Here is a 27,235-nt window from a genome sequence, read left to right on the forward strand (position 1 = left end):
GGCAGCATCAGAAGGAGATGAAGATGGGATTAAGGAGAGGAAGTGTCAACATCATATGGAAGTAGAAGGAGGATTTAAGGAGAAGTGGCAACATTAGAAGGTTGTGGAAAGAGAGTTTGCGAAGTGGCAACATCATAAATGTGTAAAAGGTAGGGTTAAAGGTGTGGTGTTAACATCAATAAGACATTGTTTTGCAAAATAGACACACAAAATGATTTAAAATGTTTATTCAAGGTCACAGGGGGTGGGGTTTATGTCTTCACCTCCACCATTATCCCCTCCCCCATTATCCCCACCTCCATTATCGCCACCACCTCCATTGTCTCCTCCTCCATTGTCTCCATCTCCACCACTGTCACCTCCTCCCCCACTGTCTCCGCCTCCACTGTCTCCACCTCCACTGTCACCTCCTCCACCACTGTCTCCGCCTCCACTGTCTCCACCTCCACTGTCTCCTCCTCCATTGTCACTGTCTGTGCATGGATGCACTGGCTTGATCAGAATCGTGCTAGATTGACAATTCCCGGGGCACAGGCCTTGCCAATAAATCTTATGATTATTGTTTAGGTTTACAAAACGACAGTTGTCATACCACCAGCCCCCCCCTCCAACGGACGCGCAATTCTCCTGAGAGCGGTCATTATCCCGATCGTAAGCAGAGAATTTCATGTTGTCGTGTGCGGCATGGGCCACATCAGTAGTCAGAGCATCGGGGACAGTGCCTGAGTACTGTCCTAAGCGCAAGCGGTAGCATCCAAATTCCCCCTCCAGTCGGAACAAATCATAGTCAGCAACTCCTTCCTTGCCAAAGGCATCCCTCAGCAAGAAGCGAACCATGTAGAGCTTTCGTTTGGTGAGCAGGTGTATAGGTTCATTTCCCAACCAATGGTCCCCTAGTGGGTCCCCAAACCCCTTCTTGTAGGTTGCCCAAGGACTGTTCCATGTGGTTTTTGAATTGTAACTGTTCTTCTGCACCACAGTCCAGCCGCCACCTCCACCTTTCATGTCACAGTGTACAACCAAGCGCCGGCTGACCTCAGGCTGGATAATGTAAAGTCCGCTTGGCTGGCCTGTTGGTAAGCCAGCACAATCATCAGGAAACACAGCTGTCAGGAAAGAATGAAACAATATTGGTTTAGTACTGGTGAGCAACATAATGCTTGTACATTTTTGTCTTTTTGGCTCAGGAAAGGCAAGGACTGACATTAGTCTGTGAACTATTCCAATCGCCCACCAAGGAGCATGGGTGCCCTTACAATTGCTCATCCATATCTATCTATCTTTCATAGAATGGGGATCTTGTATTCTAGCAAGCTAGTTGTATATTTCTCATCATGACTCATAGTTTCCTTTCTCTGTTTCTGGGTTGCTCAAAATAGACTCAAAAGGTATCAGTGGCTCCTTTTGGCATTTGTGGCGGACATGCATTGCTGCCGTAGGAATGGGGGATCAGGCTGCTAGAAAAATGTACAGGAGGAGCCAAACTACTAAGAGCAGGGCACTGGGTTTGTGTGCACTATGAAGGTGGAGACATAAATTACAGCATTGCAGGAGAGAAGGCTTAGGGGGGGTTCAACATCATGGATGCATCTCCCCAGGGAGTAACTAGCCTCAAACCCCTCTGAGGTGGATCCCCCTGTTATGCCATGCTGATCTCTGTGTGAGATCTGTAACATTGCAGAGAAATTGCACTATGCCAAAGCATTTTTGTGTGATCATAGAGAATAGCTCTCTACATCAAGGCAGCTGATCACTTTGTACAATATGGCAACTGGGAGGAGAGGAAAGCACCCACAAAATAATGTGGGCTATAATCCATAGAGATGCCTTGCTGATTGTGAGAGGTTATGAGAGAGGGGCTTTCTTAAACTAGACAGTGTTCTTCACTAGCTCTCAAATGTTAATGTGTGCCCATCTGGACAAAGGGGAAAATAGGCCATGTAGATTTGATGATGTTCAGAGGAAGATCATCTTTCCTACCTCAGAGCTCCTTAGATCGCTGCATCGCCCACACATCACTTCTTATGCTTGTAACAGAGGTGATAACCACAGGACACTCCTAGCTCTTAGGTGGAGGTTTATTCCTCTACTACCATGGACAATAGCCCCCTTTTTTTATTCCTCTGTTGCTGGTAAAAAACGAAAGCCCAAAAAGACACTCAATACGATGAACACCAAATCTGCGACTAAGTGGGAGATTGGATTACGGGAAGTATATACAGAGATTAACTGCGGAGGGTGAAAAGCCCGGCAGGCTTCTAGCCTGGCTCACCAAGCAGGAGAATAGGAGGTCCACATCAATGCAATAAAAGACGAAGCAGGGGAAGAGTTTAGGACTCAAGAAGGCATTCACAAAATATTTTTTGAAATTCTATGAGCAATTGTATGCCCCCAACCCTGCAGTGGAACCGGGCGATATAGCAGACGCCCTGCCAGAGATCAGACTGCCGAAACTAGCAGCAGAGCAGGTCCAAATACTGGAGGCTCCCCTTACGGTGGAAGAAATAGAAACCATAATTACTGAGCTCCCTTCAGGCAAATCGCAGGGACCCGACGGGGTCCCAGGAGAGTTTTACAAGCAATACAAGAGCATCTTAGCACTGAAACTGCTGGCAACATATCAGGAGGCATGCGAGAAGGGGCAGTTGCCAGATAGCATGTCAGAATCGGTAATCATAACAATCCTTAAACCAGGGAAATCACAGCTAGATTGTGTCTCTTACAGGCCCATCTCTCTGATTAATCAAGATTCCAGAATCCTCAAAGCAGTGCTCGCCAACCGACTCAAACGGGTAATACCCACATTGATCCACTAAAACCAAACGAGCTATGTCCCGGGATGAAACACGACGTGGAATCTATGAAGACTCCACCATGTGGTAGATCAGACGCACCTCAGACGGGGCGAATGCGCCATAGCGTCATTGGACGCTGTTAAAGCTTTTGACTCTGTGAATTGGGAGTGGCTGATGAGTGTCCTTGCCCACTTTGGGATGGGGAGGGGTTCCTCCGTTGGGTCAGGCTGCTATATAAACATCTCAGAGCAAGAGTGAAAAGAGGGAGGCACATTTTAGAGGTCTGGAGGATATACAGAGGTACTAAGCAGGGGTGCCCACTGTCACTGGTGTTGTATATACTGGCTCTGGAACCGCTGGTGGTCTTCCTCAGAGCGGAGTACGGAGATACTGGGATAGACATAGATAGGGTAGTACACCTAGTCTCATTATATGCTGATGACATGCTCCTCTTTGTGGGAATCCACAAGTACATCTTACATGTCTACTCGAAGCGACAGACGCGTATACTAGACTTTCAAGAATAGCTATCAATAAACACAAGTCCTCCCTATTCCCCTTGCAGATCTAAGGTGGGTCCCTTCGAACCAGCTGCTAGACTAAGGACTCACATGGACACCCAGCTCCTTCCGTTATCTGGGGATAGAGGTGCACTATGATACCGCGGATACACATAAATGCAACACACGCGGAGCCCTCGATAAGACACAGAAAGCTATGGCCTTCTGGAAGACACTTCCACTAGGTATGATTGGGAGGGCGGCCCTGCTGAAGATAATTGTACTGCCACGTATGTTTTACTACTTTACAAACATCCCACACAACATACCGAAGACTTTCTTTGCACAATTGAATACAATGGCACAAGAGTTCCTGTGGGGGGGAGGGGTTGGAAGAAGCAGGATCGCGATGGAGACTTTACAAAGAGACTATGAAGCAGGGGGCATCAGAGTACCGGACTTTGAACGATACTACTTAGCAGGGCAACTGCAATTCGTGGTCAAATGGCTGGGGGAAGACACAACCATCGACTCAATACTCTTCCAACCGGCACTGAAACTATATTACTTGAGAGAAATGCTGTGGATCGAAAACGTCCCTGACCAAGTCCATACCCAATATGGTCAGACTAGGCATAACCCTGTGGAACAAGGCATGGAAACTCCAGGGAGCGAGATACCCCTGCTCCGTACAGATCACCCTTGCAGGCTTTGTAGGCCCAGACACAGGGACTCTTACAGCATACTGATCCCACTGGGAAGCTAAGGGCGTAGACCAGATAGGCGACCTGAGGAAGGAAGGACAATAGGTGGAGTTCCCAAACTTGATGGAGGAGCATGCTATACACGGAGGCCAGTTCATACTTCACAATAGCATAGTACGGATGATTAAGAAGAGATGGCCGGAATTGCCAGGAGATGAAGATCCAGGGGAGAAGTTGGATGCATGGTACGATGTGTCAGAAGGGGGACATACAGTCTCTAGACAGTTGCTGAAATCCATCAATGAGCGGGAGCTGCAAACGAGAGAACATTGGGAAGGGGAACTCCAGAGGCCCTTACGAGACCAGTAATGTTCTAGAGTTTTGTGTTACCCTAAGAAAGTGTCCAGGAATGCAAGATTTAGACAAGCACAGCTTTACCTTATGCTTAGAGCGTACCTCACACCTAAGAGAATGACAGCGATGAAGGTTGGGGAACCCTGAAACTGCCCCCACTGTGCGGAGGAGGACGCTGATATGCTGCACATGTTTTGGACTTGCCCAGCGATAAGGACTTTTTGGGAGGGAATCAAGGAGAAGGTGGCAGGGGGTGGAATCCAGATGCAGACATGGAGCCCAGAGTCTTACTTATTGGGCCCATTCCCAGAGGAGATGAGCAAAGGACACATTTGGCCAAGATGAAGGATTTGGTGTGCATCCTGGCAAAGCGCTGTATAGCAATGGCATGGAACTCCAGTTCGGGTCTGAGCATGGACTTGTGGTGGTCTGACCTTCAGAGATGGTCGGTAGCGGAGACAGTAGTGTGGTCAAGAGCGGTGCAGAGGGGCCGGGGGAAGTGGACATAAGATACTTGCATGGAACTACCTGATGCAAGACCTATTTGGGAAAAGGGAAGAGAGCAGCACAGACGACCCTGGAGGAGCATTAATAAGAGGACAGATAAATCAGTAGAGTACCCCTTGACAAGGCGAAGTTTAAGGGATATAGACCTGAGACTGGATGGGACGGGGGGCCATGGACCGAGGCAGTGCAGCCACGGAATCGTGCCTGGACGAATGAAGATGGAAGGCGGAATCCACAAAGAAGTGCTGAGGGATTGTTATGTTTGTTTGTTGTTGTTGTTGGTTTATGTTGTAAAATAATAAAGAGTTAAAAAAAAAGTATGCTGCAAATATTATGATCTGTCCAAGGTTCTCTGTCTGGATATCCTGGCTGTTATAGAAACCTGGTTCTCTGCCAACTTCACTACCTTCCTGGATGTTCTTCCCTCAAGCGTCTTCAAAATGATCACCAGAATAGAACCCTATACACAGGCGATGGCATGGCCCTCATCATCTCATTACTGATGCCATCCTCCCTCCATACCTCTGCATCAATGATGGGAATGCAACCACTCCCTCTCGGTCTGACCACTCCTTAACCTGCACATGATTAGGAGGAAAGCTGCACACCTCTTATGCACTGCAGAACCTCCAACACTGTTCCACCTATGTGTCATCACAATTCAAACGGACCTACTCCATTGCACTGGGCACTGAATCAGCCCCCAAGTAACATTCCACAAACCTTTGGAAAATACATCATCAGGGCACGGGATGCCTTCACGGCCAAAAACCTGGAACTTCTTAAATATACTAATATATTTAACAACAAGTGGTTCAACTGTGAACTAGCCCTTCTAAAAAGAGCAAATTGGAAACTTGAAAGGAAATGGCAAAAAAGTAACAATGTTAAGAACAAGATGGCTTGCCCGTGACACTGCAGCGGTTTGCACCATGCCATCCTCAGGAAAAAAAGCCTTTATTCAAAATCGACTCACTGAGGCCAGCAGCAAAAAACAAACTCTTTTAAATATTCAAGATCACTAAGGAACGCCAAGTTAAAATATTTCCATATTGGCCCCTACTCTCACTGTGCTGGGTGAGGTTGTGAGTAAGACTCGGACACAGAGGTATACTGTTGATTGCTATAAACCTTCATTAAAAGAAATGGGTTGGAGAAAAGTCTATCTTTCCCTAACTCTAAAGGGGCTTCCCTACCCCAACTATGGTCTCTGTCAAGATGTCCAAAGTAAAAGTCTTCCGTCCTATGTCCAAAACCCCATGCAGACACTCATACGCTAAACCTATCATGCTCTCCAGCTGCCACTTGCAGCTGTAACTCACAAGTTAAACTCAAAGTTCCAAAAGATGTCAAAGAAATAAACAACCAATGGCTTTAGCATCATTAGAAGAGCCTAGCCTAAGTTTCTTCGTTCTTTCACAGTTCACAGTCTCATAAGCACCAAGAGCGTGTTGGCTTCCTCTCAGCCTTTCCACCACTACAAATATATGGTAAGGATTTCATATCAAGAGATTGTCTTTCTTCTCCTTACAATCTATTCCTTTCAATTGACTTGTTTCTCTTCCACGGCGTTTCACACATTTGCAAGGCTTCTTTACTTTCTCTTCTTTCTTGCTTTCAGCACAGTGGTTTACAAGTTTAACCCACAAATGCCAAGAACGTATTTCTGTTCTCTTGGCCTTTCAACTACTTTTAAATAATTGGAAATGGTTTGCCTTGTGGAGCGATTACCCTCCTCTGTTGGTAGAAAGGGTTTCTCTCTCTCCAAATTCACAACAAAAGAAAAGAGGCCAAGAATGTGCGTGCTCCTTCCATGCTTGGTCTGTTCCTTCCTTCACAATACTTACTTTATTTCCTTGTTTGTGTTCAACGCAGTTCAGGCATGAGTCTCTTGACTCATAAACAAAAGAGGCCTGGTGTACTCTCCTACCGGGACTTGGTTAAGACTTGACTACTTGTATTTAGGGTGCGGGTTCCAGACTCACATTCAAATTGCCTGGTATACTCTCCTGCCAGGACTCTATCAGACTTCTTCATTTTCTTTATTTAGGTGTAGGTCCCAGACTCGCATTTAGGGTGACTGTATACTCTCCTGCCAGAACTTTGCCAATGTTGTAACACTTTAATATGTTCATATTCTTTACCATGTGAGTATTGGGCCTTTGCCCACCTTTCCTTAACAACTTCACATGCTTGCTAGTTTACCCCAGTTCCCTCTGCTCGGGTTCTCCCAGGTTTTACAATTACTTTCAATTGGCATGCAGGGTACACCTTGAGGTGCCCTGGTGCCCCAATCTCCCTGTATGCTCACCCGTCTCTCCTGGCTGCTTTGGCATTCTCTGCAGTCTGCATGTTGCCCAGCGGTAAGCTTTGTCTTCTGGCCAGCGTCGCATAGGCTCCCCGGTCCTCACACTGCTGCAGCTTTCCCAGTAGAGCATCTCTTGCTCCTTACTTCCATGCAGTGGACCTCTGGTCTTGTAGCACCATCTTCTGACACTGCCATGATCTTGACTGCTCTCCGATATACTCAGCGTCCCTCTGGTTTCTCAACCAACCTTGGGTATGGTGCGTCTCCATCTTACCGGCTTGTCAGGTGTTTTAAAGTTTCCGGCATTGATCAGCTATTCGGAACAACTGCATGCACTGTGTGGTTCTCGGCAGGTATGATCTTCATTACTCGGGCCCTCTTCCTTGTCCCAGTAGGCCCATATGAGCAAGCATGTGTTTGTCTATGGTTTTTAACAGGAAGTTCCATGTTACAATATGCCATACATAGCTGGGAAGTCAATTACTGGTGACGATTACCCCTCACAAGAGGGGGTATGACAGGTCTTCTTCTAGTGAGCCATCTTCACCTCACCAAAGTTGGTCTTCCCCCATGTGGAACTTCCACATATAGCCACCCCCAGGGTTGGAGCCAGGTAACCTCTACCCTTCCCTGGCCATGGTTACATGGGTAAAGACCCTAACCCAGGGTCTAGTGATAACTTCGCCAGATTCGTCACAGCTGTTTAATAGTTCTTTAGTGCACTGGGAAATGAATGCCGGTCACAAAACCTCCACAAAACCTCCACCATCACCATGCTGCTAAAACCCCATCAGAGGACCAGAAGGCGCCTGCTAACTCAATCTCCAAATAGCCATTCATTGGTAAACTACTGGAGGAAATAGCAGCACATTAACTTTGGGAAAAAACAGAATCCGACAACCGTTGCATCAAAACCAATTTGGGTTCAGAACATCCCATAGCACAGAAACCCCTTGGCTCTGTGTCAAAGATTTATTCTTGACAGCCATGGATGAAAACTCACCAGCATTTCTATTTTTATTTGGCTTTCACAAGCATTTGGCACTATCCACCATTCATTTTGTGTACAGAGAATCCAGTACATCTTTGGCATCAAAGACATTGCCCTGAAATTGATCACTCCCTTTCTTCAGGCCAGAACCGCTACCGTTAGATCTAGCACAAACTTTTCTCACCACTTCAGCTTCAAATATGATGTCCCAAATGACTCACTCATATTGCTGTGGCTATTCAACTGTTACAAGAAACCCTAGCAGAAATCATGAAATCCTTCTCTGCTAATTTCCAGATGTACGCCGGCGATACTGAAATAATCTTCAAAATAACTAAACCCACTGAAAATGCCCAAAAAGATCTTCTGGTCTTGAGTCTTTACAGGACTGGATGTCAAAAAATAACAGCAGCATGAATGCCTCTAAATCTGAAATCATCTCATTGGCTAAAAAAGCCCTAACTCTATCCGAATCATGAAGCCTATCGCTATCCCCACCCCCTCCGATTACCATGACTGATGAAAAAAAAAACTAGATTTATTCTTCGTCTGTTAGATCTCCTTAAATAGGCAAATCAGAGAGGCAATTTGGGCAAGAGCGGGGGCTTGGGTCAGAAAGCGTGCTTTTGTGTGTTGGGTGGAAATTGGACCAGTACTTTTGTTGCAAAGGACTGAAATGTATGTCCCATAAAATGTGTGATATCTGGGTTTGCTCCGTGGACCAATTTCCCTGTTCGCTTCACGGACCGAAGTCTCATTGGCCTGTGGTAGGGCGTGCTGTCAGGGAACATTAGACGCGGTCAGTGGTTGGCTGGAGGGAAGCTTGTTGACCATAAAAGGTTTTGGGAAACGCCGCCATGGTGTATCAGAGGACAGTGTTGTGGTGTGTGTGTCAAGCCCCTAATGCATTCTGTTCATGGCTGGGCCCCTTGTACGTAACTGTGTGGCCACTAAAAGTATTCATATCTGCCTCCGCTCTGGCGTCCCTTTACCCTGTTCACTGCACGGTGAAAAATGTGATTGCACTGCAGTGTACGGTGACCTGTTGTGCGTGAATAGTTTTCGTTACCGCCGGCATGTTGTTTGCGAGGGCAGCGTGGTGGCGAACGTGCCTAGAAAACATAGTTGACAGCCTCTGGTGGTGGGAACAAAGGATGGAAAGGGGTAGGGGAGTGAGAAGTGCTGCAAGTGATACATCTAATTAGAAGAAGATGGTGATGTGCCAGCGGTATCCGTGCATACTCTGCCAATTTTTGGTTATCTCAATAGGCAACAATCTTGTCTGGCCATTGCAGGCAGCCTTCGTTATGGCATGCCAGCTGCAGTGGCAATGTCTTTCTGTGATGAGTGGTGGAAGGCACATTTGCAGAAGGGGAGTGCATGCCACAAGACATGCACATTTACAGATAGGGCGTACTATGGTGTGCTGTGTGTGGTAAGTCCGTAACCCCTTTAATGCATGGCTGCAGCCCTTGCACAGAAAAGTATATCCACTGGTTGAAAAGGTATGTCGACTAGTTGAACGTTCGTGCCACATTGTCACTTTGTGTGTGTGGTTTGGCTGCATTGCACACATTGTTGGTTGCATGGGTGTGGTGATTGGTAGAACATCATACAGTTGTCGGTGTATGGGTGGAGATGCTGCAGTGACCAGTTGTGTACTGTGTCCACTGGGTGCACTAATGGAATAGTGTAAATATGGAAGAGGTTACAGTGCAACTGGTTCTTACATTTGCTTGCGTAGTGTGCAGCTTAGTAAGTGTTGCAGTGCACTATGCAGAACTGCTTGTGTGCACATACTACAGTGTGGAGAGCAGGACCAATTTTACGATGATTGTGTTGTTTGGTTGGCATTATTACAATGGTTTCTGAATGGAAGTGGGTAACGGTGCCAAACCCTGTGGTATGTTTGTGCATTATGGTAAGTGGAACGTGTGTGCATGCTTTCCTGCTTTAGGGTGTGGAGTTTGGGTAGAAGTGCTGGTGCCTATGTTGCCTTTCTGAATTGTGGCACATGCCTACATGTTCACCTGCATGGCTTTGTTATGTTGTGGTGGGTGTGGGCAAGGCCTAGACTGTTGGATGTATGGCCATAGGCTGTGGGCCGTAGGACATGCACCCAGCAGGTTAGGCCTTCATGACAGCCACCACAATGTAATGCAATCATGCACTTGTCAGTCTGCATGCATGTCAGATTGGTGACTTGTACGCAATGGTTGTGGAGGATATTGTGCACTTGGTACAGCAGCAGAAGTGAGCTGCTATACGTACATTAGGATACGGTGCACATCCTTGCCCCTGTTACAGAATAGGGAGGCACATGTCACCATTTGCGTTTGCAATGGTTAGGCCCTTAGAAGAACCTTGCTGTAGGAAGTGCTGTAAACTATGTCAGCATGAAAGGACGTGCTCAGTAGCACACATGTAAAATATGGCCAATGCACACAGCCTCCTACATACCGTTCACCACACCTGCCCCCAACAGTGTAGGCCTTCATAACAGCCACCACAACATACTGCAGCCATGCAGTTGGCACTCTGCATGCATTTGACGTTGGTGACTTTCACACAATGTTTGTGGAGGACATTGCACACTTGGTAGACCAGCGGAAGAGAGCTGATATGCGTAAATTAGCATTTGGTGTACATCATTGCCCCTGTTGCACAATAGGGCGCCACATGTCACCATGTGCATTTCATAGGTTTGCCCCTTATATGCCCCTTGCTTTATGGAGTGCTTTAAGATATTGCAGCATGAAAGGACGTGTTCAGCAGCACACATGTAACATATGGCTAATATACACAACCTCCTACATACCGTTCAGCACACCCAACGGACCGTTATGCAGCCATGCATGCAAATATATGCCCTGAGCGAAAGCTGGCGGGCTCAATTGAAGATGGGGAGTGCAGTGCACATGGCATGAACATTTAAACATAGCATGTACGATGGTGTCTGCATGCATGCGAAGTTGGTGACTTTTAAGAAATGGTTGTGGAGGACATTGTAGACTTGGTACAGCAGCAGAAGTGAGGTGGTATGCGTACATTAGCATACAGTGTACACCATTTCCCCTGTTGAACAATAGGGAGCCACATGCCCCTACGTGCATTTCCTATGGTTTGGCCCTTATCCCCTTGCCTTTGGGAGCGCTGTAAGATATTGCAGCATGAAAGGCTGTGCTCAGCAGCACACATGTAAACTATGGCTAACATACACAGGCTCCTACACACCGTTCAGCACACACAACGCAACGTTAAGCAGCCATGCATGCAAATATGTGGCCAGGTTGAAAGCTGGCAGGCTCAATTGCAGATGGGGAGTCCAGTACACATGACATGAGCATTTAACCATAGCTTGTACTATGGTGTGTTTTCTGTGGGTAGGCCGTAGCGCCTTGCACGCATGGCTGGGGTGGAAAGAGAAAAAGGAGTCGTCCTGCTTTACAGCGGTGTGGCCCTCCCGGTACTTGGGGAAGCGTACGTGCCACATTCTGCGTTTATCACTATGCAGGCCAATAGACATGGGACTATGGCCTTTGTCCAATGTGGTGCGCAGGGTATGCGTCACAGGCAACAGCCACAATAGGGAGAAGGACTCCTCCTGCTTCACTGGGACGCGGCCCTCGTGGTACTTGGGGAAAGGCACTTGCCACAATCTGCGCTTCTCACCATGGTGGCCAATGGAAATGGGACTGTGGGGAATGTCCAATCAGGTGCTCAGGGTGTACGTCACAGAAAAGGACGGCAATCGTTTTTTCCATTAGTTTGTGTAGTGCGGCTGGAAAACCTGGCAGGGCGCACAGTTTTCATTGTGGGTGATGCCTTTGTGAAAGATCTGTTTGTGTATGCCCTCCAAGAAGGCTTTTTTGGCAATTTCGGTTTGGAGGTAGTGGAGGCTTTGTGGCGCAGTGTCGAAGTGTGCTGTTTCGGCGATTGCTTGTGTGTACCGTCAACTGAAAAAGATGATGAAAGCAGTGCAGCTCATTTTTCCCACTGCCAAGGTGCCTTTCTCATGTATACCCCCAGAATAGTGTGGAACTATGTCAATGATTCCTGTCGCCAGCCAGAGGTCGGAAGGGGTTTCATCGCCAGAAACATGTGTGACTTCTTGAGTGCTGCTGGGATGTTCTCCTGTGAGAATGACAACATTTGTTCTCGATCTATACACCTTTTCAAAGGCAATGGCATGTCTTTGTCGACCAGTGGCAATGACATTTTCTTTCACAATCTACAGGCGGCACTGAAGACCCTATTGTAAGAATGTGAGCTGACGTAGAAAACACACACATACTTATAAAACACCCAAAAAAGGTGTTTATATGGAAGCACCTTTAAAAATAATATAAATAAATAAATAAATGAAAAGGCTCTTTTAAGAGCTGCCACAACTAACGACGTGCCCTACCCTGGTTGAAAGATATTCCCCCACTCCTGCAGATGCACAGCACGAAAAGCCCGCAAATATCGCGATAGTTGCAGGGTGGCATGTGTTAGATACACCCCTTTTGCAGGTGATAGCCATAGAAATGGGCCTGTAGAGGCTACGGGATTGGTCAATAAGGTTTCTGGGTGTAGTATGTACGCACAGACTGTGGTACACAGTGTATTTGTGGACAGAAATGCAGAGGGTGCGGTTATGGCTGTGTGTTTCAGGAGCCACAGCGTGCGGCAATTCCACTGTTCATCTCTGAAAGGTGCTTTCTTTCTTTCTCTTTTTTCCATTCCCAGTTCATTTCCATTTATTATGGTCTTCTGACACACGCCACAGAAGGAACGGCAAGAAAGGCCAAGTACAGAAGGGGAAGCACCTGCATGGATACCATAGGGACGCGCCGAGAGAAGGAATTACTGGGTGGCGGTCACCTACATAGACGCCAGTCATTGTTATGCTCCCTGACGCACCCTTCCCACGCACTTCCAAGTACCTTCCCTCTGTAGAGTAGTGCGTTGCAGTACATACACAATAAAATGCCGTTTGTCGGGTGAGGTTCTGTAGAGCGGCATATGGTCTGCAAGGATGTTTTGGAGCTATGCTGCCCTAGAGGAGTGCCCCTTTTGTTGCCCACAGCAGATGTGGCAAATGCTGTACATGAAACTGCCCTACATAACTGTTGGAAGGGCAGTAGACTGCCCACTGGTCCATAGTGCTTTCATTTCAGTTGTCGTCACATGCCGTACAAACACTTAATGCTACTCCATTAGTCTTTGGAGTTGCATTCACGGAGATGCATACATTCTGGAATACAAGAATGTTTACAACAATGTGAAACACAGCTTCATTACGTGCAGGTGGAAGGCATTTATTATGTGCGACCCATGCAGGCACAGTACTTTTCTAAGCACCACTAACATTGTTTGCGCTCTGTACATTCTGCTGTTTGCTTACTTGCCTTTATATGCACTAGTATGTGTGTGACCAAGCCGCACCAGCTTTGCCATTTTGCAGAATCACTATAAACTGTCCCACCTGCAGTTACATGTTTTCTTCAACTGTACAACCCGCAGCCGACCTCTTGACACTTTCCGTCACATTGCTCAGTGCAGACACGATATGTCTGTTTCATGGGTCATGGAAAGGTAAGCAGCACATCAATCAAATGAATGCGACATTAAACACGCCCACGTTACACAGCGGGTTGCTGTTCCCTGTTTACCAGTGGGCGTTATACAGCCAGGCGTGCTTCAGTCACACATTGGTAGGTTTGCAGAACAACCCATGTAGTCGTCAGGAGTACTTGAAATGCGGTAGCCTACCTTATGAATCCCTAGGGCTGGCGACAGCAGAGGTGTTACCAGCACACAGTGGATGACCTATGCATGGGTATGGGTGTGCAACGGATACACGGGCGCTTCCACAACTATTTAAAAGTGCATTAGAAGATGCGGACATGCGGCCACTACGGATACTTGCAGTGTGATTGCACATATGCCGCCCAGGTGGATTCTCCCTAGGAAAAGTCCATATTGTTTGTCTGTATTCATCTCGGACAGTACGGTACGGCACAGATTCACCATGCAATGGTAACACTAAAAGAGAAACTACTTTAAAAACTCACCAACACTTATCATGTTCATCTGTAATTGCTAAAATACACCAACACTATTTGGAAAAGGAAGGGGTAGCGCAAATGGATACATACACCAGGCAATTTGCCCTTTCCGCACGTTTAGCATGAGGGCAGCCAAGGAATCAGTAACAAACCATTGTCAATGGAACGTTATGGTTCCATTATAGTACCATACAGCTATCATCTTTACAGAAAACACTATGCTAAAGCAACGGTTTGGTTGCAGTGCCCTACTAAAAACCTATGAAATTCACTAACAAAAACATTGTTAAAGGGACGTTATGGTTAAGTTGCGCTAGTAAAAACCCATGAAATTCAATGGAAAAACATTGTTATAGGGACGTTATGGTTACAGGTTAAAGCGAAAAACCTCAGAGCTAAGCAACCAGAGCTAAGCAACCATAACTCGCGCCACCACTGTGCACTGCAAGGACTAACACCTATGACATCAAAGATGACATTGCAAATGTCATTGATGACATCAAGTCCACGGATTACAGGTCCAGACAGGGAGGGTCGATGCCCTTATGTGTGGGCCTTCGGAGGGGCCCGCGAAGCCTGCCGGAATCCGGGAAGTTGCGCATTTAGAGGCCCGGCTGGCCAATGAGAGTGCTGCAGAGGCAGCCTGTGCAAAGGACTTGCAACTCCAGCAGGGTAGGGTCTACGGTGGTGGCAATCTTGAGATCAAGTGGATCATAGGGTTCTGGGAGTTTCAAAAATGTAACTGTAGGTACAATCATCACTCTACTCTCACCGCTGCAAACCATCCTCCACTATTCCCCGAAAGTAAACAATTTATAATTCTCTATGACCGAATACAGAGTCCTGGTCACAGCTAACCCCTTACAGAACAGTATCAAATGCTTTAGTGCTTCAATTTCGGTATTAATTCTGCAGAACAGGCTCACACAGTCATTTCTTTCAAGTTTAGAACACACACAAAGCACTTCAAGGGTGGGTTACAAATTAAAACAAACCCTTAAAAACCCTTAAGAACTGATATCTACATAATTGATTGGAGAATTTCTCTAGATAGGCCTGTTACTTATTCAACTATTTACCTTCATGCTTAAAGTGATAAAGCAGTTTATAAGATTTACGCTCCTTCTGAGTATTTCAGTAATTCCGCCGTTTCCATCAGGGCTAGCCGCAATAAAGCAGGATGCCATTTCGCGGAGGAGTAAGAGACTCCAGAGCCCAATAGGAGTCAACTGTAATCACAGGAACACACACAATGTATCTAACCAGGACCCCACAGGGGGCGCCGGACCGCACTACATAGCTTTGAAAAGGACATACGGGTCGAAACACTTGTCGGCTGACCACATGGGGACATAGGAGCCCCAACTGTACCTATAAGAGGTGTTTTCAATCTAACAAGATCAAATAAACAAACCCTCTTGCAACTGAGCACAAAACGTGAAATAACTAACCAACTAATATCCAGGTTAACCCCCCCCCCTTCTCTCTACTAAACAAATGAGGTGTGGGCTACACCTCAACACTAACCTGTGACCTTGCCACCAATACTAAACAAAAAAACGGATTTTCAATACTAGAGCCTAGCAAGGTCGGTTCCACTTCTAGGGCCCACGTTCTCCTTCTAGCCACAATAAACCTTGTTTGGATGACAGAGTTATACAGTCGCTAATATTTATGAGCATATTCTTCTGAGCTTTAAAGCAGGTTGTGTTTAAATCATCTGCAATTAACACTTCCTTGCAAGAGAGGTCCACTAAGCAGTTATCTAACAAATCAGCCACTCAGGCTAAACACTCTTCGTCCGGCATTGCATTTGGGTTCCAATATAAATGTATTAGGAAAAATGTCGAAATACCAGGAAAGCCAATCGTATCCCACATTATCTTCACTGCTTGGTTGAGGAGGTTCAGAGTTGTCCATCCAACTTACTCTATCCAGAGGGCCATTCCTTACTGCTATCAACAGGCCTGAAGCTGGTCTCCCCTTAGTATCATTTGTCACAGGATTTAACAAAATTGAATACCTGTCTAGCAATGGCGAGGACTGGAGCCAAATTTCCTGTAATAGGAACATGTCGAAATGACTCAAATTTAAAGTCTCCTATTCTGCATAGGCGAGAACATCCACGGGTATTCCAGGATCCAACAACAATGCCATTCGAAGTATTAACAGAACTTAGTTAAGCCTTAAGAGCTGACGCTAGCCAAGACCAATCCGATCCTGGGCTACTTGTTAGATCATTATGAGTATCCAACACAACCTTTAAAAGAATTAATACTAGCTCTGCCACTTGTCACTTGCAAAGGTACATAATTTAGAGACTGTTTAACCTTCAACAACTCAAACCCATCATCTACCTTATCTCCGCCCCTTGACGTATGCACCACCATCGTTTACCTCTGCATATTCTGATAAAGCCCCCTATCATCTTTCTTCTTATCTGTTTCTATCTGAGCAGCCGACACTGCTTGTCTATCAACCTCCGCGAGATCAAATCCCAATGGTAGTAGCATTGATGCTGTGTCTAAAATGGTTTTTCTCACTAAACCAGATTCTATGTGAAGGAATACTCGTGCTAGTTGTTTATCCTTCACAAATTCTACCCAATTTATGTCACTGGGCTTAATTGCCTGTACCCTGGGTATAGTATAAAACAAGTTTAGAATGTTACTGCGCTTCAAAATTACCAAATCATCTGAAATCGGTATTCTCTCCAGCAGTAAACACATACATGCAATCTGGTGTGTAGACACAACGCCTTCCACAATGTTTCTGTTTCCTAATGTACTATTTCACCCAACACAGATTGAGTAGTTAGAGTCCATCCGCCTCCTTCTTTGTTCCAGAGTCAGAAAGATAGGAGTGTTAGGAGCCTTAGATTGGACTTGGGATTGCACACCTTCTTTGCCTTTTATTGGGACAGTTGTTAGCATCCGACTCTCTTCATCCTCTATTGAAGACAGAGGTGCCAGCTGCCCTTGCTTTGAACTATCCTACATTGTGTAAAGGAAAATATCCATCAGTTGCTCAGGAATCTCCACATTCTGATCCTTATCCAGAGGAACCCAGCCATTACTTCCTAACTCCAACCACGCCTACAAAACCATTTTACAGTGTTTCTTTTTATTGCATTTAACAATCTCTTTTTGCTTTTTTAAGACTTCATTCACCCCTTCAAAGTTGGAAGGAACTTCCTTGGATCACAAGTCCTAGTCTTTGTAGAGGACTTTGTTATGTTTTCTTGCTCTGCAGTGCCATTTTTCCCCCTTGTCTCTTTTTTCCCTTTTGATAAAAGATGGAATAATCTTGGGAGGGATTGTGTTTTCATTCTGTCCTGCTAAAATGTAGCTTAGCTGTGGCACTACCCTCTGTCTCCCTCCCCTCCCTTGTGCCCCCACACCCTATCCTCTCTGTGACACAGTACTTCACACTGGTAAGTGTCCTCTTCACCACTGCAGTGAGCTATGTCGCTATCTATCTCTCCTATCTTCTCTAACTGGTTCAGTACCTCCCATCCTTCTCATATCACTAAATCTGGCTAGAGGAAATTTAAGAAGGAAATACTGGGCTCCAACCCAGGCCTTCCTATTGCAGACACCTATGTCATGGCTTCTGACAGAGAGATTCTCACTGACATACTTTTCTTCGTTAACGCATCTGACCTATAGACTAGCTATATGGTCAGCTTTCTCTCTCCTGTCGTCTCTTCGACCATTGATGGTGTCACTCGCTGGGAGATGCCCCTTGACCTCTTCTCCATTTCTAGAGTCATCATTAATGTCTATTTGAATGGAACCATCATGGTTCAGGGACCTCAACGCAACATTCTTCTCTTTGACAGGCTTCTCCGTCGCCTCTCTAACCTTACCTCTTCCTCCGGCCAGGCTCCCCTGCCTACTTCCTCCTCTGCACAATCTCCCTTGCCCACTGTGCCTTCCTCCTCCTCTGCACAGGCTCCCCTTCCCACTGTCTCTTCCTCCTTTTCTGCACAGGCTCCTTTCCCCACTGTCCCTTTCTCCTCCTCCTCGGCACAGGAGCCCTTGCCTTACCGTTTTGTCCCGGCTCCCTTGCCGGCCCTGGCTCCTCTGTCATCCTCCACTATCCCTCTGGCTCTCTTGCCACCCTTGGGGGGAAACACTGTCCCCTGTGCCACCTCACAAAAGACCCTCAAAGATGGCAAGCTGCTCCACATTGCCACGCTCAACACTCGCTCAGCTGTCAAACACTCATATGACATCTACAACGTCCTCGAACTCATGGATCTTGATGTGCTCGCCATCACGGAGACATGGTTCAAGGATAGCTCTGTCCCAAGCTTTGACACACTCCTCCTCGAAGGCTATAGAAACCTCTCTGCACCCAGGCCAAAGAAGCCAGTGGGGGGAGTGGTGCTGATCGTCCTAGAATGGAGACCTGTCACCATCATCCCTACTCAGGCCTACTCCTCCTTCGAGTGCCTAGTGTGCAAGCTCTCATTCTCTCCTAAATCCTCTCTCCTTATGGCCACTTTCTATCGGCCACCAGGACAGTCCACTCACTTCCCCTCGGAACGGGCTGGCCTGGCCTCCTCTCTACTTTCCTATACTTCTCAATTCCTCCTGATGGGTGATCTCAGCATCCATCTGGACTCTCCTGACTCCTCAGGACCTTTCCGGAAACCTATGTGACTCTCTCTCCCTCTCTATCCTACCCACTGGGTGCACGCACACTGCAGGCCACATATTGGATGCTCTCATCTCTACTGACACCCCTCTCTCTATCCCTCTCACTAATGCTTTCTCTTGAACTGACCACTCTCTTCTCTCAACACACCTGAAGCTCTCCTCTCCTCTTGCAGCAGCACCCCCGGCACGGCCACTTGGCTGCAAAGTTGCCAGGCCCATAATAAAAGTGACAGTGGCTGCCTCTGCCTCCACCTACTAGCCCCCTCCCATCCCTGCAGCTAATTCCCACCCTGACACAGCCCTTGCTAACCTCAATCTCTCTATATCCAACTCTTGATACTCTTGCCCCTGTCATGAGGGACCGACTGAAGCCTTCCAAAAAGCGCAACTCTTGGTGTGACTCTGATCTGGCTGCACTTAAACGCAAGTGTAGGGCAGCCGAACGGAAATGGAATTGGTCGTGCAGACCCTCTGAGAAACTGGCCTGCTGCCTCCTTCAAGGCAATATCAACTCTGCATCCGCTCCAAGCCTGCATCTCCGCAGCATCAAGCAACACGTCCAAACTTTTCAAAGTCTCAAGGAACTGGCCAATCCTGCAGCAGCCTCTTCTTCTGTCACACCCACCAAGGACCTTTGCTCAGTCCTGGCTACGCACGTCATCACAAAAACCCACTCTCTTCCACACCACAGCATACGCCAACACTGGAACCTCCCTTGGCCACCCTACAGCCCCCTCTCTTGTCTTTCACCCATCACCCCTGATGAGGTCATCAGACAAGTCTGATCTATGAAAGCCTCATCCAAACAGGTGGACCCCTGCCCCTCCAAAACCATTAAGGACAATATTGACTCCCTCACCCCAGCCTTGGTTGATCTCTGCAATCTCTCCTTTTCCACTGGAGTTTTCCCAACTGCTCTTAAGCACTCCCTTGTGCACCCTCAGCTCAAGAAACCCTCTGCCGACCCCTCCATTCTAGCAAACTACTTCCCTATCTCCATCACTCCTTTCCTGGGCAAACTCCTGGAGAAGTTGGCTATATCTCAGCTGACCCTCCACACTGAATCTATAGGTTGCTTTCATGACCATCAGCCTGGCTTTAGAGCATCCAGAGGCACGGAAACTGCTCTTCTCAACAACTGTGAAGACCTGCTCTCAAATCTTGACACTAACACTTCCTCAGTCCTCATTCTCCTTGACCTCTCCTCTGCCTTTTACACGGTTAACCACAACAGCCTGATTGCACATCTCTGTGACACGCTGGGAATCACAGGTCGGCTCTGGTGTGGTTAACCTCCTTTCTCTCCGACCGCCCATCCCAGGTCGAACTCTGAGCCTTTCTCTCGGTTATCGCACTCTCAACCTGTGGCATTCCCCATTGATCTAACCTATCCCCCTGGTTCTTTAACGTCTACATGGCTGCCTTCACCTCTAACTTCCTGTGTTACACGGATGACACACAACTATCTTTCAGGCTACCCTCAGCCGCCTTCACCTCCTCGCTTATATCTGATTGGCTGTCCGCTATTCAGTCATGGTGTACTGCAAACAATCTCTGCCTTAACGCCAGTAAGACTGAGATTGTTTGCATTGCGACCCCTGCTCCCGCTTTCCCACTTTCCCTCCGGCCGGCCTCCCTTGGCCCTATGCCTGCACCCACCTGCAAGGCTAAAAGCCTTGGGGTCATCTTCAACTCCACACTATCCTTCTCCTTTCACATATCGGACATCTCTAAAATGTCTAGCTATCAACTACACCACTGCAGAGGTACTCTACCTTTTCTCACTTTGCCCCACTGGCTCACTGTCTCCATATCCCTGGTTCTCTCTAGGCTGGACTACTGCAACATCCTCTTTCTCAAACTCCCTGCTTCTGCCCTGCATCCTCTGCAACTCATCCAGAACAGAACTGCTAGACTCATCCTTGGCCTGAAGCCGAGGGACCGCATCTCTCCGGCACTGAAATCCCTTCACTGGCTCCCTCTGGCTGCAAGGATCAAGTTCGATACCCTCTGCCTTGTCCACAAGGCTTTCTGGGGCCTGGGATCTACCTACCTGCAATGTTACCTACCTAAATACTGTCCCTCATGAGCCCTCCGCTCATCTGCCTCCAACCTTCTGCGAGTGAGCCGGTTCTCCAAGCAGAGATTTGGAGGGAGATCCTTATCTTCAGCAGATGCCTCCCTCTGGAATAGCCTCCCTGCTGCCCTCCGTCTTGAGTCTCATCTTCTTAAATTCTGGAAACTCCTCAAGACCTTCATCTTCTCCTCTTCCTTCTCTCTCCCGCTACCCTGCTAACCCAGATCTCTGCTCTTTCCCTCTCTCGCTCCTCATTACTTACAGCTTGCTGACTGGCTGTCTGGTGTACCTCAGAGTCTACCCGTTCATAGGCACCCCTAACAGTCTTTTCTGGCACTTGACTCAGGGCCCTGCACCGCACCCTACCTCAGTGCACGTGAGAAATAACCCTAGAGAATGGCTCTCTCTGCACTTACTCCAGTCTCCACCGATTGGGTGCACTTGGACCTCCCCCTCCCATGACCGTCTGTGCACTTGCACAATCCAAATGCACCATGCCTGAAGATCGTCTCTCTGTTCTCCCTTGTCTTCACCCTTTAATTGCACTAGGTAAAACTGCACTATTGTAGTCAGGCCTATTGTCTCAACTGTTAAATGTATTATATGTACTTACTCTGAGCAGACTATTATCCTCTCAGAATTTCAAGGGCTCTGAGCGACTGCTGTTTTTCCCCATGTTCCCACCCTACTTGAGCGCTTTTAAACACTTGCCTGTGTATAAGCACTTTATAAATAAACATTACCATCACCGTTACCATGGGGATCTGATTCAGGTAACGGAGGTTGGGGGTGGCTATGCCTTCTAGATCAGCTTCCAGATCAACTGCCACCTCTGGATTCATCTGCGACTGACCACGTTCTCGATTACCAGATTGTCTATGACTAATCGGGGAACCCAAGGGGGACCTCTCCGTAATAACCTCATTTGGAGGAGCCATTTCAGTTGCGAGAGGTTATATGTCGATACTGCCTTTGCTGCTCCTGATAGACCTGTGTGGAGTTAACTAGCCGGACTTCCAGGTTATTTGAATGGCTCAGATTAGCTTTGAGAGCGGTTATAAAACCTTTGTTAAAAATAATTTTGGAGCTCAGCATGGTGAGCAGTGTTGCCTGATCCTTAAAGTTATCATTAAGCGATTCACACAACTTCAAAAAAGGAATTTTTTGAAGGAAAAAGCTTTAACTCCCATACTCAGATCAATGTAGACTCAACTCACTTACCACCCTGTCTGCCAGACCTTTCGACCGTCTGCTCACAAACTCCTGCCTATGCCAGCCTCCCCCTGGCGCAACTTACCGTGTCCAGCGTTGGACTTTGGGTAGTTGAGAATCTGGTTGACATTGATCCCGTTCACGAGGTGGCTGTTCTCGATATCCAGAGTGACGGACCTCCGTTTCCGGTTTCGACCCGTGGCAGAGACACTGATTGAGATCAGAAGAAGGATGCACAGACCTTCGCTCACTCTCCAAAGGCCTGCTGGGATGAAAAGGATAAGAACAATAAACAGTTTGTTGCTGGGCAAGGATGGAGGCCAACCGGTGGAGTGGGTGTGATTGAGACGCAGAATCAGTGCTGGAAATTGGAAAAATTTAGTCTGGGAATGCCGTCCCTTCGTTTTGGAAGAGTGTGGTTTGAGAGATGTGGAAGTTCAAGCAGCATGATCTCATATGGTGTCGATTGCATCCAATCTAGATATTGTACATGTATTTCTCCCGGATTTCGGAATTAATTACTTACTCAGTATATATAATCAAGTAAATTGATGAGTAATTTAAAGACAGAAACTCATAGATTGTTTGTGGTAAACAAAGTGTATTGGATACTTTTCTAAGTTGAATTGATACTCGAAGATTATTACAGTAGTGTTGACCCAAAATATAGTATTTAGTGGCTGATTGCCAAATCAATAATAGACAGCTTTTGAGCTAACACATAGGAAATCTTTGCAGAGCAATATCAAATATCAGTGGCCAAATTGACCAGTGATGGTTATAAGGTAGATACACAAGTGATTTCTTGAAACAGAGCCAACACGTGTTTCGAGCTTGGCTCTTCCTCAGGCTATGTTACAATCACTTGATGGCATACAGCATAGCTCTGGATCTCAGGTCCTGGTGCTTTGGGAGTCCTGACCAAGATATGCTTGTGAGCAAATAGCTTTTTGGACAGTTCCCGAGTTAAGTTAATGTTATGGGGACGGGGGGTGGGAGCTCCGGTCCCTTTGTGTATATAAATACCTGTGATACGGGATGTACAAATACACTCCTCGTGTCCTCTAATGTTGGCGCTATATGTTAGCCTACAAAAGCATGTCTTGGTCAGGACTCCTAAAGCGCTAAGACCTGAGCTCCAGATTTATGCTTTATGCCATCAAGTGATTGTAACATAGCCCTGAGGAAGAGCCAAGCTCGATACACTTTTTGGCCATTTGTTTCAAGAAATCTCTTGATGTCTACCTTATAACCATCAATGGTCAATTTGGCCACTTATATTTGCAACTGCTCTGCAAAGATTTCCTATGTGTTACCATCAAAAGCTGTGTGGATTAATTTGGCAATCAGACACTAAATACTATATTTTCTGTCATCACTATTGTAATAATCGTCACTTAGAAAAGTATCTAATATACTTTATTGTTTATCACAATCAATCTATGAGTTTTTGTCTTTAATGTTTGGTGAGAGGCGCATGTTGAGACAAGAAGTGTCTTCTTGGTATAGCAAAATAAAGTCTTGGGGTACGCAAGGGAAACATCCCCACTGGTCACAACTGTGACTCGCATTTGTGACAATTACAGTTTGTACGGCACAGGTAAAGGTTCATTCCCACCTTTCAGTGATGAGTAAATTACCCCTGTTCTGTAACTAATCCCCTCTGAGAAAGAGAATGGGAACAAATAGCAACAAAGTGGTTTCCTGGCCATTTGCATAAAAGCAAAGAGCATCTTGAGAACATCAAAAGGACCACAACATTTTACATTTGAAACATGTCTGTGACAGTGATCAAGTAGGAAACCCTACTGAGCAAGCAATACAAACTGGAATCTCTGCTTGCTCAGTTAATTTGCAACAACACTACCCCTAAGAGTGAATTGCTTTAAACCACAAGTCAGATATACTCATTTGTGGGTGCTTGCTTGTTGGTGTGAGGTTTGGGCTGTCCTGCTTGAGCACCCTAAGTGCTTCACAAAGCTTTTAAAACAATTGTTCAGAGAAGGATTGGCATGTACCACCCACCCATGACATCCCACTATGTACAGCTATCGATTAGCATATAATGATTGTTTTTGATGAGAAAATACACCATCCATGGGCGGCTACGAGGCAGGCATCGGTGAGATTCCACAGCACATGCAGTCTGTCACATTCTGACACACAGCAGAGAGATCTGCACATTTAACCATCCACCATCTATGACAAGCTAAGACGGAGCCACGAAGTCTTAAAATACACCATTTACATACCCCCGCATGCGTAGCATGGAGATATTCCGTCCGCCCACCATCTGCAGCAATATAGCAAGAAGGCGAGTCCCACCCTTATACGGTCTATGACACACCAGCATCCAGCACAAAAGAATGACATTCCACCCTCTACAGCGGCCTAATGTTGACATCAGGAAGAGTCACCTTTTGCCCTACACACTGCCATACATGGCACCCACACTCTACGCCAAGCTGATATCTGCTGCAGGGAAATGACCACTCAGTTCACCACTTTGACCCACTGATACACAGGAAAGTGAGAGATGGCCACCTAGATAATGAACCCTTATCCATGAAAAGCTAACATTTGCTGCAGGGAGATCCCAGAAGGGGGGCTCTCACGTCCTGGCTAATCACCAATCAAAAATCGTCTATGACCCACAAAAATACAGCATAGGAAGATATAATCACCCATCTATCCACTCGCCACCTATGGCAAGTTACCATTTGCTGCAGGAGAATCAGCGTTCAGCTACCGACGAGGATCCACTAAAATACAAGACAGGAAGATATACCCACCCACCTACTCTCCAAAGATGACTCGTTATCATCTGCTCCAGGGAGATCCCCAAACAACTGCTGTCTATGACCGACTGAAACACAGGACAGGGTGAGATACCCAGCCACCTACAGACACGCTGCATGTGACAAGCTAACATCCCCATACAGAGACGACCAACGACCAATCAACCCCCATCTGCCACCCAATACAACTCAGGGCAGAAAGACATGTCCACATAACCACCCAATCACCGTCTACATCACTTACCGTCTGCTACAAGAAGATAATACATCACTTACCGTCTGAAACCCACTAGCATGCAGGAAAGCCAGAGATGCTGACCCATCAACCCCCTCCCTACCTAAGACAAGCTAGCATCTGCCGCAGGGAGATGACAGTAGAGGGGCTCTCACATTAAAATACAGGACAGGGAGACATAACCACCGACCTAGGCCTCATTATGATACTGGCGGTAGCCGTGCCGGTACCTTTTTTTTCCCGGCGCCCATGAATGGGCAATTATCGGGTCAATACGGCCTTGCCGGACCCGGTAATTGCCCATTCACGGGCGCCGGATAATATTGTTAATATTTGGGAGGTCGGATGCACCGGCACCATTCGTGAACAAGGTGTGCTCGCGGGTGCGGACCTGGCGGGCAGAAAGGCACCCGCAGCCACAACTCATAGTTTGCCGATACCAACCTTATGTAAGACAAGATAGTCTCCCCATGGCAACGAGGAGTTTCCACCCAGCTACAGCCTATCCTGACATGGGAGGTTGCAGAACAGGAAATAGATCTCTAACCACTCAATAATGCAGACATGCCACTGTGGGCATGCCCAGCACCTTCCGAAAGTAACCCCAGAGGTGGGGTGGGGGACGGGGGTCGGCTACGCTCCCCTGCTCCCCACCAGATGCACCACTGCTGCAAAGGTGAGAGGTTAGCATCACATGTTGAGACTCCCACTCCACCCCTCTTGCTCAGATTTCGCACTTTCATGTCTCTCTCAGCCACCCTCCCATCCCGACACCCCCTACACACACTGACTTCACAGCCCCCACCCCCACGCTTCCCGTTCACCCTCGTGCCCTTGCCCTGAGGTAGGCGATCTCTGCTATATATGTGAGTGTGTGGTCTGCATGCCTCGGGGTCAGATCCTTTCAAGGCTGACTCAACTATTCACCCACCCGTGTTTGATAAAATGAGTATCAGTTTCGATTGGATGAAATATGTGTATACTATTGGTGACTGTGGAGGGTTTTGGACCCTTCTCTTGCTCAGTAGTAGACCTTCTCTTCTTCTCCCCTCTCTGTCCACCCTCGCTCTGGAGTCATGGTGACATGTGATCCCTGTCCTCTCCCTTACTAACCCTTCTCGTGCCCATCCCTGCCCTGTCCTCTGGGTGAAGGACGGTCCCTGTCTTTTGCTCTGCTTCCGCGACCCCCCTTGCCAGCTTACCCATCCTGGTCCGGTCCCAGGAGACTCCTGCGTTGTCTCATGCTCCTGCGCCTCCCACCTTTTATACATGCCACAGCGAGGACGGGAAGGGCGGCTCTGTTCCATTAAATGGGCATGCCGCATACTGGCGACAGCTGGAACAGGGGCAGCAGCGGCCCGAGACACCGCCCTGGCATGAGTAGACGGCTCAGAGATAAAGAGTGTGTTAAAAGGAGGTGTGGCCCTCCCGGTCACAGATGTGGAATTGGGAGCTGCCTCCGCCTACACAGCCCCACCTGCCATAATAACAAGCATTGGCAAAGCCAATAGTTGTGACCTTTATTGCTGTTGTTTGCATTTTGCCTGTATAGGCTCCAGGGCGCAAGGAGAAGAGTGCAAAGTGTCAAAGGAGGATGCGACAAGGGGTGCAGGTGTGCAAGAGAATACGAAGGTAGGAAAATAGAGCAAGGGAGGAAACGATTAAGAGAGGGTGCCATTGATGACAAACAAGAGGAAATAAGAGTGAGAAAGTTTGATATCGAGGGGGTAAGAAATACAGCAAGAGTGTGAGACGAAGGATGAGAGGGGGTAGAGGGTGGGGGCAGCGGGGGTAGGGTGGGTGCGTGTAGAGAGAGGTGGGTGGAAGAGATAATGGGAAAAGGGTGGGTGGGGTAGAAAGTGAGTGTAGGGTCGGTGGGGTAGAGGGAGCGGAGGTAGGGGAGGGGTAAAGAGAGTGGGGGTAGGGTGGGTGTGGGTAGAGAGAGGGTGGGTAGGGTAGGTGGGTGGGGGTAGTGAGAGTGTTAGGGTAGGGTGAGTGTTGTAAAGAGAATTTGGTGTAGGGTGAGTGGGTGTAAAG

The 27,235-nt window shown here is 47.3% G+C and overlaps 1 protein-coding gene across 1 annotated transcript; it reads right to left on the minus strand.

The window, feature by feature from the left end:
* Nucleotides 1-219: 219 nt before the first annotated feature.
* On the minus strand, nt 220-26,567 carry LOC138489639 (fibrinogen-like protein 1-like protein). The gene is made up of 3 exons (XM_069617321.1): nt 26,401-26,567; nt 22,251-22,430; nt 220-1,106 (listed from the first exon to the last, which is right to left on the minus strand). The coding sequence occupies exons 1-3, from the start codon at nt 26,402-26,404 to the stop codon at nt 226-228; spliced, it is 1,065 nt and encodes a 354-aa protein (XP_069473422.1). The 5' UTR covers nt 26,405-26,567; the 3' UTR covers nt 220-225.
* Between the last annotated feature and the right edge of the window lie 668 nt (nt 26,568-27,235).

The sequence above is a fragment of the Ambystoma mexicanum genome, chromosome 9 (assembly GCF_040938575.1).
Source record: "Ambystoma mexicanum isolate Mex_15411 chromosome 9, UKY_AmexF1_1, whole genome shotgun sequence".
NCBI classification, from domain to species: Eukaryota; Metazoa; Chordata; class Amphibia; order Caudata; family Ambystomatidae; genus Ambystoma; species Ambystoma mexicanum.